Source organism: Sarcophilus harrisii, chromosome 6 (assembly GCF_902635505.1).
Source record: "Sarcophilus harrisii chromosome 6, mSarHar1.11, whole genome shotgun sequence".
Taxonomy (NCBI): domain Eukaryota; kingdom Metazoa; phylum Chordata; class Mammalia; order Dasyuromorphia; family Dasyuridae; genus Sarcophilus; species Sarcophilus harrisii.
Window position 1 is genome coordinate 80644670 of NC_045431.1, and position 11904 is coordinate 80656573.

Sequence of the window (11904 nt, forward strand, 5' to 3'; positions counted from 1 at the left end):
CTGCCCTGGGCTCCTTGCACTGAGTCTTCAATGATCAGCCTCTCTTCCTGTCTGATTGAAACAGACCTTTTCTGAAATTCTTCCAAAATATCTTCTTCTATATGGCTTGTTTAACTTTTTCCCAATTTATGGGCATTTGTTTTGCCAGCATGAAAAGGGCTTCTCTAAATATTTTTTGCACATATAGGTCCCTTTCCCTTTTTATGATCTCTTTGGAATACAGACCTAGCAGTGGTATTGTTGGATTAAAGGGTTGTTTGGTTTGGTTTGCCAAACAATTTGATAGCCCAATGGACATAGTTCCAAATTACTATCCATAATAGTTGGTTTAGTTCACAACTCCACCAACAAACATTGCTTTTCTTAAAGAAACGGAACAAACATAATTGTATGTTAGTCTAAATCATTTTACTAGTGCTCGCTAGATGATAAAGGGAAATAGGCATTTCGCTCTCCTGCTGAACTGAAGCAATCCTCTTGAATTACAAACAAGGTAGATTTAGCCAAAGGAAGCCTGAAGTCTACTGATGTTAATCATTTCTCATATCAGTTTTGAGCTGTGTTGTCCTCTCAATAAATCAACCAAAGGAGTGTTTTGTTTTGTTTTTGATTTTGTTTTAAATCAGGACTCAGCATAAATAGGCTCTTGGAATGAAACACTAAGGGATAGCATCCTGTCTTGCTTCCTGGAATGTAGTAGCTCTGAATATACCTAATATCCTCTGTGAAGATCATTGAATAGAGGTGAATCTTCTCAGCCTTTTCCAGATTGAACAGCTACAGGAAAGGAAAATATCATTTAAGGATATTAACCAACAGAAAGTGGCCAAACAAAGTCCTGTGTCTGTACAACATCTGGTCATGGCAGTGGGCCAAGAACCCTTGCACTGTGACACAGACTCTTTCATCTGCTCTGGGTTTTGGCTTGTCTGAGACCAGCCAACAAGTTAGGAAGACAGCAAATCAAAGTTATCTTGGACAAGATACAGTCTTACCTCCATTACCTAAGACTTAATTACAACCTCACAGTTATGAGGTTCCTGGGTTAGTGCAGAATGCTGCATTCAAATTCCCATCAAATGGTTAGCCACAAATGGCTCTTACTCTGCTCTAGTGCCAGCATCCAAAACAAAAGGGAGGGGTGTGTGTGTGTGTGTGTGTGTGTGTGTGTGTGTGTGTATGTGTGTAGAGACAGACACAGAGAGAACAGAGAGAAAGGGAGGGAGGGAGGGAGGGAGAGAGGGGATGGGAAGAGAAGAGGAAAGAGGGAGAGACAGAGACAGAGAGAAAGAGCACAGAGAAAGAGGGAGGGAGGGGGAGAGAGAGAGAGAGAGAAAGAGAGAGGGAGAGAGAGAGGGGAGAGAGAGAGAAAGAAAGAAAGAGCGAGAGGGAGAGAGAGAGAGAGAGAGAGAGAGAGAGAGAGAGAGAGAGAGAGAGAGAGTATATGAGAATCGTTGTCTTTCCCAGGGAGATTTAGATATTTATGTCAGCAGCTTTGCTATGTCTAATTCTACCTCTCCTCATTCCTACTTTAAAAAGTTCCCTCTTTTGCTCTGTTCTTCGCGTATTTAAAGCTTACAGAGTTAAGAGTGGAGCAGAACAGGAACCGAACAGAAAAAGTGCGGGTGCTCCAGCTCTCCCTGCCCTGTGAGCTCTATTCATTGCATACCCTTGCTAGAAAACAGGCTTGCTCCCCCAGAGCCTGCTGTACTTTCACAACCGAGCAGAGCTCTTTCAGGGTAAAGATCTACCTACTCTTCAGGATAACACGGAGATCCCAGTATTGATTGCCCACTTCCCTGGCTCCCCCTCCCTGGGCACCGAAGGGCATTGGGTTCCTAGGGGGTCTGGGAGCACAGTCCCTAGGGAAGAAGAAGGGGGAGGAGCTGAATGAATTATAGAAGCGTGGCTGGAGGGAAGGTGGAGACTGGAAGGGAAGTGCAGGTTGCTAGTGAGGGGTGGGGATGGTTGTGGGATCGTAAACTGTGCACGCAGTAGCCTGGGGTTCGCGGGGCATACGGAGGGAAGGCAGTTCTGGGGCTGGGGGGCGAATCGTTCTCTCTCCTCTCTTCCTGCACAGGGAACTTGCCCGGCCCTTTCTCCCGATCGGGACCCTGGGAACTGACAGCTTTCTCTCCCGCACCTGTTTCCCTCCCGCTCCCTGCGCTCTCTCTCCCTTCTTGGGGGTTTCCCCTCCACTCCGGTGCACTTTCTCTACAGCGGCCGGACCCTCCGGGTGGCAGAAATCAGCAGCTTGGCAGCTCCGAGGGGAGCCGCCCTCCTCTTGATAGGAAAGAAGCTCGGCCCCTGCTGCGCCCCTCTGCTCCGGAGGCGGAGGATAAGACACGGCAACACCGGGAGAGTGAACCCGGACTCAACTCCGCGAATTTCCCCCGACTGGCCCCGGACACTGGACTGGACGAACGGGACTGGACCGCGCCCTCCGGGCTATTCCAGGCTGCCCTGGAGCTTGACTCCTCTGCATCCGATTGCAGCCAAGCCAAGCGCAAGCATAAGTGGGAAGAAGGACGAGTAGTCTCGGTAAGCCTCCTCTGACTTACCTGCTGTGACAATGGGCATCCGAAAGGACCCCAGCCAGGTTTCGGAGGGGAGGGGAGTGCAAGCTTCTTTTCGGGGTTATTTGGGTTCAGGTAGCTTCCTGACATACCCTCATTTGAGACTTTTTAAGTGCCTTTTTAAAAAATTTCCTCCATCCCTACCCTATGCCCCAAGACCTTCTCCTTCGTCTTGTCTCATAAATCTCTTACATCCCTCTTCCCAATTCCACATTGAGAGGAAACCTTCATCCCAGCGTCACAAGCAGTTTGAGCTTCATACCCATTGTTCAAAAGTATGGCTAGAGAGAGCCATCGAGGTAGGGGATGTATTGAGTTTCCCAAGCTAGCTAGCTTCAATGATGCATCCATTCATGTCCTCTCAGAGAGTGCACTCAGTGGCTACAAATCATGGGAACGGTTGTGATAAAAGGAAAAGTGGCCCCACTGCAATCCTCGAAGACCTTTGTAAGAGACGCCGCATTTTTTTATGTCAGTTTCGTAGGAAAGACTAGAAGAAAGGGTTTGGAAAGATGTTAGGAAAAACAGTCATGTAATGTTTACATCTCTCTCTTAATTTATTGTAAGCCTTACTTTATAGTTTTCAAAGTACTTTCACATACATTACTTCATTCACATACATTATTACCTCACAGAAGAATTTAAACTTAACATGATTGAAATTATTGGAACATTACTGCATGTTTTGCCCTCTCCACAACTATCCCCAAACAAAGGTTTGCCTGATTTCCCCCTCTCTGTAGCTCTGTTTCCCAAATGGCAGAAGGGGAGAAGAATGGGAGATCAGCATAAGTTCTAGGAATATCCCTGAGATAATTATCTGGAAAATATTAGGATTAAGAATGAAAATTGTGGAAATGTGGTGACATGTTGAACAGCATTAGACCATTGCAGAAATTTCTGCAAATACAAATAGATTTTTTTTTTTTTAAATCATGTATTTAGAGCCAATAATTTATGCTTTCCTGCCTTCAGGTGATTTAAAGTTGTTTTTTTTGTTGTGGTGGTGGTGGTTGTGGTTGTTGTTGTTGTTCATTTGCTTGCTTGTTTGTTCAGTGACAGCCATAGTGTATAGAACACTTTACTTAGAGTCATGAAGAATTCATGGCTGAATTCAAATTCTATGTCAATTATTTAATAATTGGCTCTGGGCAAGTCATTTAAACCTCTGTGCCTCAGTTTCCTCATCTATAAAATGAGGGAGCTAAACTGAAAGGTTCTAGGCCCTTTAATCTTTTAATTTATTACCCTGGTATACCATGAGATATAGTAGAAAGAGTACTGAATTTGGAATTAGAGGACCTGAGTTCATATCCTACCATTGCTACTTCTGCCCTTAACTTCCTTACCTTCTTTAGAACTCAATCAAAGGAGGGATTGGATTAGGTAGTATTTAAATTGCTTCCTACTCTGAATTCCTTGAGAACCAATCAATTGCAGAAATTCAATTTAGTTCTTTTCTTAAAGCAGTATTTCTTAATCTGCAGCCTGTAACCTTATTTGTTTTCTTTAAATGTCCATAACTGTATTTCAATATAATTTAAATTCCCTTTGTAATACTGTGCAAGTTATTTTATGTGTTTAACATTATTCTGAGAAAAGATCCATAGGTTATACCAGACTACCCTAAGGGTTCATGAGACACAAAAAAAATCCTTTCATATAGCATAATTTATTCCAGAATGATTGTTTGTTCCTTCCTCCTCCTCTCAAAGCATCTCAAATAATGTGGAAATGTGTTTCTTTCCTTTATCCTTAGTAAAAGTTTATAAATTGTTTGGTATTTCTTTGCTTTATTTTATTAATTATAATTCTTCTCCAGATACCAAGTAACAACTCCCTCTGCCTTGGCTTTCATCTTTTCTTAATCCACTTTCCTAGAAATGCAGCCTGAGGATGACACCTCCTTTGGAAAAGGCAGTGCACTGGCAGGACACCAGTAGAATTCTGAGAAAAAAAAAAAAAGACAACAACTGAATGATGGTATATGTGTTTAGAGCTTAACTATGTGTAAGCTTTAAAGTGTAATTATTTTTAATAATTGGACCAAGAATTCAGGAAAAGAGTGAATTAAAGAGAAAAAGCAGAATGAAATAAATAAAATAATTATGCACATGTCTGCCAGTCAGCAGTTAATTTGGGGAATCAACTCCTAGATTTCTGTAAATTCTGGTAAAAAAAATTTAAAAACAATTTAACTTTTTAAACTTAAATTTTTTTAAAATTTTTCAAAATATATTTGTTGTTTTTAGTCTTCTTTTAGATAAAGTTGAAGAATCTTAAATAGTTTAAGGGAAATACTTCTACTTAAGGGCAAGTATTGTTAGTGTCAATGTTTTCTGATGCTACAAGGAAAGGAGGAAGATATGAAACAGGGTCCAAGGTTTTTTGCCTCTTAGTTTTTCTAAGCAAATGCTGAACATTGGATAGGGAGGCTGGCATTGGAGTCAGGAGGACTTGGGTTCAAATTCTGTCTCTGAACATGGGCAAGTCACTTAAACTCTCAGTGTCCCAAGCCATACTCTAATATTAAGTTTCATACAAAATACACATCTGCATTATTCCTCAGCAGGTGCTTCTCACATCAAAGGAAACTTCACTGCAATAAACAAAAGGGAACGATGTAAGTGGCCAACAGATCTGGCCTTGGAATTGGAAAATCTTGATGTCAAGTTCATCTTCTTATATGAGTTCTCAGTGTGGCCATTAGAAAGAGATTTAACCTTTCCCTAGATGTTCCAGAAAACTCTCTAAAAGTTGCTAATTGGATTTGATTACGAATCGATAAAATCATAAGCTTGGGTCATCCCTCAGTGACCAAAGTAAGATCTAAATATCAAGTTTTCATAAAAGCTATATTTATTTGAACAAGAAAAATATCTTTTTTCATATCTGTTAGAAATTAGAACCAGTTTGAAGTCAATTTCAGAATTGACATCTTTTCTTGGTAGTAACAGTGAGAAAAAGTTGATCAACATGCCATGGGCTGTTCCTAGAAGATAAGATTACAGGACTTTGTGGAAGGCAGAGACTGGGCTGAAAGAAGATTTAGAAATCATCTAGTCTGGACCTTTCATTTTATATGGTGGAACTAGAATCCAGAGAAATAAAGTGGATTATTCTGATAAGAGATAAATGGAAATCAGAGTTTCTGCTTCAAATCCAATGTTCATTCCTCTAAATCCATTGCCTCTTTGTAGGAATACTATTTAATTATATAGTCACTTCTCAATTATCTTATCCAATGGAATAGAGAATACTTGTGAACAATATACATATGATTTATATTAATTTCAAATTATTACTATTGTTATTACTAAGCTTTTCCCTTGAGACTTTTGGCAAGCTATTATATGCCTCTTGGTGTCATCTGGAAGGAGTAGAACTAGATACCTTAAATTTCTAAATTCTGTGATGTTTCTTAATGGATTGGCTTACAAATTGTATAAGAGTGATAAATATGCTTTGTGCTCAAATCACCTGAAAGTCTGTTGGGTGGTAGTTGGAAGCAGATACAACATAGACAACTTAATATAACTAATATAAAATGCAGGAAATTGGAAATTGGCTGTACTTATGTTACCTTTTTTCCCCACCTAGGATATACCTATTAAATAACTAGAAACACAGTTTTCAGTTTTGAAGTGTTGTTTATGAATCCAGAAACTAAACACTGGAGATATGGTGTTACAAATTCATGTTACAAATTTCTTCTAGAGTTGGAAACAAGAACTGCAAGCTTATTATCAAAAGAAACTCTCTTAGGGATATGTTAACTATGTTAGGGACATTATATCCCATCCTAATATAACTTGATTACTAAAAAAAAAAAGGAAGGAACAAATTTCAAAAATTACCTTTGGAAACATTTTCACTGAATGTAATTGATTGGAGCATACAGAAAATTAGCATGTTAACCAAATCCTTACAACAAAAAATTATCTCCTATTCTATGCATATTTCATGTCACAGGGAATTTGAATTTTGCTCCTGATTATCTGACCCCAAGTGCAAAATTAAGTCTCCAGGCTAAGTGATTTTTCTTTGTTTTATCTTTACTAATTTTCCATTTGAATGATTCTTGTGCTAGTTCTAGGCCCAGAGCAATTGTGCGGAATGAACATGGGGCCAACAGGAGCTGAGACCGAAGAGAATCAGACAACGGAAGAAACAGAGGTTGAATGGTATGGGACCGTACAAACTACCCCAAGAAGTCAGCTAGACCCTAAATCTGAACTTGTTGCTAGCACCAACTTGATTGAAGTTCAGGTTGTCCTTATACTGGCCTACTGCACCATCATCTTGCTGGGAGTGATTGGCAATTCCTTGGTGATCCATGTAGTGATCAAGTTCAAGAGCATGCGTACCGTCACCAACTTCTTCATTGCCAATCTTGCTGTGGCGGACCTTCTAGTGAACACTCTGTGTCTTCCCTTTACCCTTACTTACACCTTGATGGGAGAGTGGAAAATGGGCCCTGTCCTGTGTCACCTGGTCCCCTACGCCCAGGGCTTGGCGGTGCAAGTATCCATAATCACCCTGACCGTGATTGCCCTGGATCGACACCGGTGCATCGTTTACCACCTAGAGAGCAAGATTTCTAAGAGGATCAGTTTCCTGATCATCGGCCTGGCCTGGGGAGTCAGCGCCTTGCTGGCTAGTCCCTTGGCTATTTTCCGGGAGTATTCTCTGGTCGAGGTCGTACCCAACTTCAAGATTGTGGTCTGTGCCGAGAAGTGGCCAGGTGAGGAAAAGAGCATGTACGGCACCATTTATAGTCTCTCTACCTTGCTGATCCTGTATGTCTTGCCATTGGGTATCATATCGTTTGCCTATATACAGATCTGCAGTAAGCTGAAGAATCACATCAGTCCTGGGGTGGCCAATGACCACTACCATCAGCGTCGGCACAAAACCACCAAGATGCTCATGTGGGTCGTGGTGGTGTTTGCGGTGAGCTGGCTGCCTTTCCACGCCTTCCAACTCACCATTGACATTGACAACCAGATCATGAACCTGAAGGAATACAGGCTCATTTTCACGCTGTTTCACATCATTGCCATGTGTTCTACCTTTGTCAACCCCTTTCTTTATGGCTGGATGAATAGCAACTATAGAAAGGCTTTCTTCTCTGCCTTTCACTGTGAGCAGAGGCTGGATTCCATTCACTCAGAGGTGTCTGCAACGTTCAAAGCCAGGAAGGACCTTGAGCTAAAGAAGGCCACTAGTGCCAGTGACTCCTTCACTGAGGCTACCAACGTCTAAAGACATTTTCTGAAAAGTGGGGAATGGGTTCCAATTAGAGTCAATGCAGGGCTTTCAAATAGGAACATCCTCCAAGGAAAAAACCAGCAGTTGAGTTAAAACTTCGGCTGGTGATTGCTGGGAGAGCTGATTGTCCACATTCATGGGCAATTGTGCATATCACAAAGGGCTTTGTTTTCAGTAGATTATGGGCTGAATTTGAACATAAACAGAAAGTTACACTTGGTTTCTATTCAAGAAGGTGGAAGAAAGATTTTGCATGTGAAAGTCTGAATGCAATGTGCAACATTTCATCAAGGAAAGAGGATAAATCAACTTACCTGGCAGCTCCCAACATCATAGGGCTATGAATGACTAAAGGAATCCACAACCTGCACCTCTTCTCACAAATTACTGCAAACACATTTTCCTCCAAGGAGTAGCATGATATTCTTGGATGTGTTTTTTTATTTATTTCTCATCTCCCTAAAAACTGCTACAATGAGGATCTTCTCAGAAAGCCAGACAAACATTTTTGTTTAGAAGACTTTGGGAAATAAAATGAAGATTTCAGTATTATCAATCATTTGATATTTGAAGGGGGAAAATGCCTCAGGAGTCAATTAAAAAAATCTCTTGAAACACAATTCATATTTGATTAGCATCTCTTAAAATCAGAAGGTTCAAGATTAAACTTTCTAACAGATACAGGAGTGTAAATTCCCAATAATTTTCTGATTTAGAGTAATTTCTGCCTTTTAAAAAATATTTGTGGTTTGTTTCATTTATCCTGAGTTAAGCCTAGGATCACCATTTTCATATATACAGTTAAGTTTGCAAATGAAGTTAGAATATGATTAATTAATAGTTAGCCTATGATAAAACTAGACCATTCAGCTGCCTGTGGTAACCATCAGCATTTCTTGCAGCCAGAAGTAAGTTGCTGTAGCTTAAGTATAAAACACAATTTGCTGACTGCATCTTCTACCGTGATTTTCTTCCATAGTCCCCCTTCCCTTTATGGGTTCATTCAGAATAAAGAAAAAAATAAATGATTACTTCAAAATGGAACTCATTGGGTAAAAAACAGTTATCCATCTCATAATCTTCCCTTTGGATTGATTTCATTGTAATTTTTCAGGCTTGTTTTCTTATTCTAAAATGATGTTTTGAAATAGGTACATAATATTATTATGTGTATTATGTGGGACTTCAATGTAATCTTATAATTTTGTTTTTTAAAAAATTATGAATATAGTGTTTATATTTGAAAAGATATTCATCACTCTGCTTCTTTCACAAGAAGGACTGACAAATCTTTGAATTTCAAGATAGATTTGTGAGTATGATTCTGGTCATTGTGAGTCTTTGATATATTCGATATTTGTCATCAGCCAAAAGAATATCTTGAAGTTTTGCAATTCCAAAGGGGCTGAGGATTGGAAATATGCTTTCCAATAAGGAATCCCTAGCTCTATGATGATGCTTCAGGCAGAGGTAATTATTAAAGAGTCTTTTGAACCCTGTTAGAAAGAAGTTTCATTACCATCATATTGTATGTGGTGAATTGTAAGTGCCATCTATAAATAGGTGCCATATTAAAAAAAACTATATGAATATTGTGAATGTTTTGTTTCATTACAAATGTGATCATTTTGAATTGGAGAATTCTATTTTGTTAACACTGGGCAAGAATCAGTGGAAAACAGGATGGATTCAGTTAGAACAACTGGATTCAGATCCCCAATTATGTTTTTCTACCTGGACAAGTCATTTAATTTTTCAGAGATTTCAGAAGTAAAAATGAGAGTATAGGACTAAATGAACTCGAAAGTTCCTTCCAGGTATGAATCCTATGACTTGTGGTCCATTATTAAGTATTGGGAGGGAATGGCATCAGAAACTAAACACTGCTTCTAAGAAAGACCAAAATTCTTTGAAGTAATAGAATAAGTAAAGTACAACAACAAGTGAGATTAAAAAGTAGATGAAATGATATATGGGCAAGAAATAATGTATATTGCTACAATATAATATAACAAATAATTTATTCATGTGTTCTGAAATTTTCTGTCCACATCAATTTTGTCTCTGAAATAATATGTCCACTTTTTAGGATGCTACTTAAGTTAATTGTAGGTTAAAAATAATGTGTAAATAATATATAACAATTCTTTCCTAGGAGAACAATTCCTAGAGGGAACATTCATGTCTATAACACCTATAATGTGAGGGTAAAATAGTCTGTGTATATCATTTTTATCCACTTAGTATTGGATTCTTTTGACCCCAAAAAATTGTTGAATTGAAAAATGTATTAATAAAATGTTTCTTTTTGTGCAATTGTATTATTTATAAAAATAAGAATTCTGAAAGTGAGAGGATGGGCGTGATCTTACACACATTGGGATTTATACACTTCTTAAAAGTTTAGAAAGGGAAGATTAGTAAATCAACAAAACTTACATGTGTTAAGTGCAACAGCAAGGACACTATGCCAAGCACTAGGAGCAATACAAAGTTTGAATCAATCCCTGTTCTAAATGAGTTTCCATGCTAGTAAAGAGGTAGCTTCTGAGTCATGTTGTATAGTAAACAGCAGATGGACCCTTGTTGGGTAGAGACAAATGTCATTCTTCTAAACAAGAGGAGAAGATGAATGAGAATAATCTTTGAGTTTCTTGCAATATATTCAAGGCAGAGAGTTTAGTGAATACTAAGACTTTAACCATTAAAAGGTCTTGGATTGTCCAAAAATCTCTTTGCAAGTACCAGGGACAGAATACTATGATATTTAAAATATAGTTGCCTTTCAAGTAGTCTCTTTTGGATTCTTCATATAGGGAGAGTCACATGAATGTTATGACTCTTAAAATGTTGTGAGAGAAACTCCCTCTTCCCTATATAAGTTGAATGTGTTTTTGAGGAACTCCTTAAAAATTCTCCAACTAAGTCAATGTTGAATCCTCACATCTAAACTAATTTTTGTTTGAAACCAGGGGGCTTCAAAAAAGGAGGATAAGAATGGGGATGGAAGTTGGGTCCAGGAGGAATTAGAAAAGAAAGAAATCTTACTGACTAGACAAAAAATTAGTCAAAGGATTTGGATTACAAAGAAGGATGGTGGAAGCTAATGACAGATGACAAAATGAAATAATAAAAGACACCTGACCTTTCTAGAACATTTGAAAGCTTCTAAAGCAAATAGGTATTGTGATTTTTCTCATTTTTCAGATGAGGAAATTGAATCACAGAAAGATTAAATGACTTGCACCCATACAGATAATAAGCTTCAAAGTTGAGGCTTAAATTCGCTCCAAGTATTTGTTCCACCACTACATCATGTTGCCAAGAATTGATAGAAATTAGTAAGTAAGAAGTGTTGAAAGAGAAAGTGGGAAATTAAAAATGCCTACAAAAAATCAATGTAAGAAGAAACCCATTGTTTTAAATGTAGAAGAAACAGAAGCACATCAAGAAAAAGACAGGAGGAAACTCAGGAACATGGGATAATAAAAGAGCAAATTTTTGCATCTCTTGATACATATGTGTATAGGTATATATGGAGAACACACATACAGAGGGAGAGAGATTTTGAAGTTGGAATAGGAAGAAGAAATATAATAATATGGAAGGCAGGAAAACTATCTGGAAAATGTAAATACCTTAGTGATTTGTATTCTATGCGCCACAATGTCCTCATTTGTAAAAGTGATTAAATTATGTGGTCTTTATTTCTTTTCTAATTTTTATTATACAATGACAGCATCCTTCACAGGACATTAGCAAACTTTATTTTTCTTGTAAAATTTTATTTAGTATTTTATTTTTCCTTAGGTATATGTAAAAGAATTTTCAATATTCATTTTTAAAACTTTGAGTTCCAAATTCTCTTCCTTCTACCATTCATTAAGAAGGCAAGTAATTCAATATAGGATATAGATATAAATATATGGATAGACATAGATACCTATATATTACATATGTAGTCATGCAAAACACTTCCATAACAATCACCAGTTTCTGTCTCTCTGTGTCACTCTTTTTTTTTTCTCTTTCTCTGTCTCTCTCTCTCCTTCTGCAT

General features: G+C 38.3%; 1 protein-coding gene across 1 annotated transcript; it reads left to right on the plus strand.

The window, feature by feature from the left end:
- The first annotated feature begins 1414 nt into the window (after positions 1-1414).
- On the plus strand, positions 1415-11626 carry NPY2R (neuropeptide Y receptor Y2). Its single transcript, XM_031941643.1, has 2 exons — positions 1415-2541; positions 6667-11626. Exon 2 carries the CDS (start codon positions 6693-6695, stop codon positions 7839-7841), a length of 1149 nt encoding a protein of 382 aa, XP_031797503.1. The 5' UTR covers positions 1415-2541; positions 6667-6692; the 3' UTR covers positions 7842-11626.
- The last annotated feature ends 278 nt before the right edge of the window (positions 11627-11904 follow it).

Bases quoted from the DNA above. Each gene is read 5' to 3' on its own strand.
- NPY2R (XM_031941643.1), top strand. From the start codon at position 6,693: ATGAACATGGGGCCAACAGGAGCTGAGACCGAAGAGAATCAGACAACG.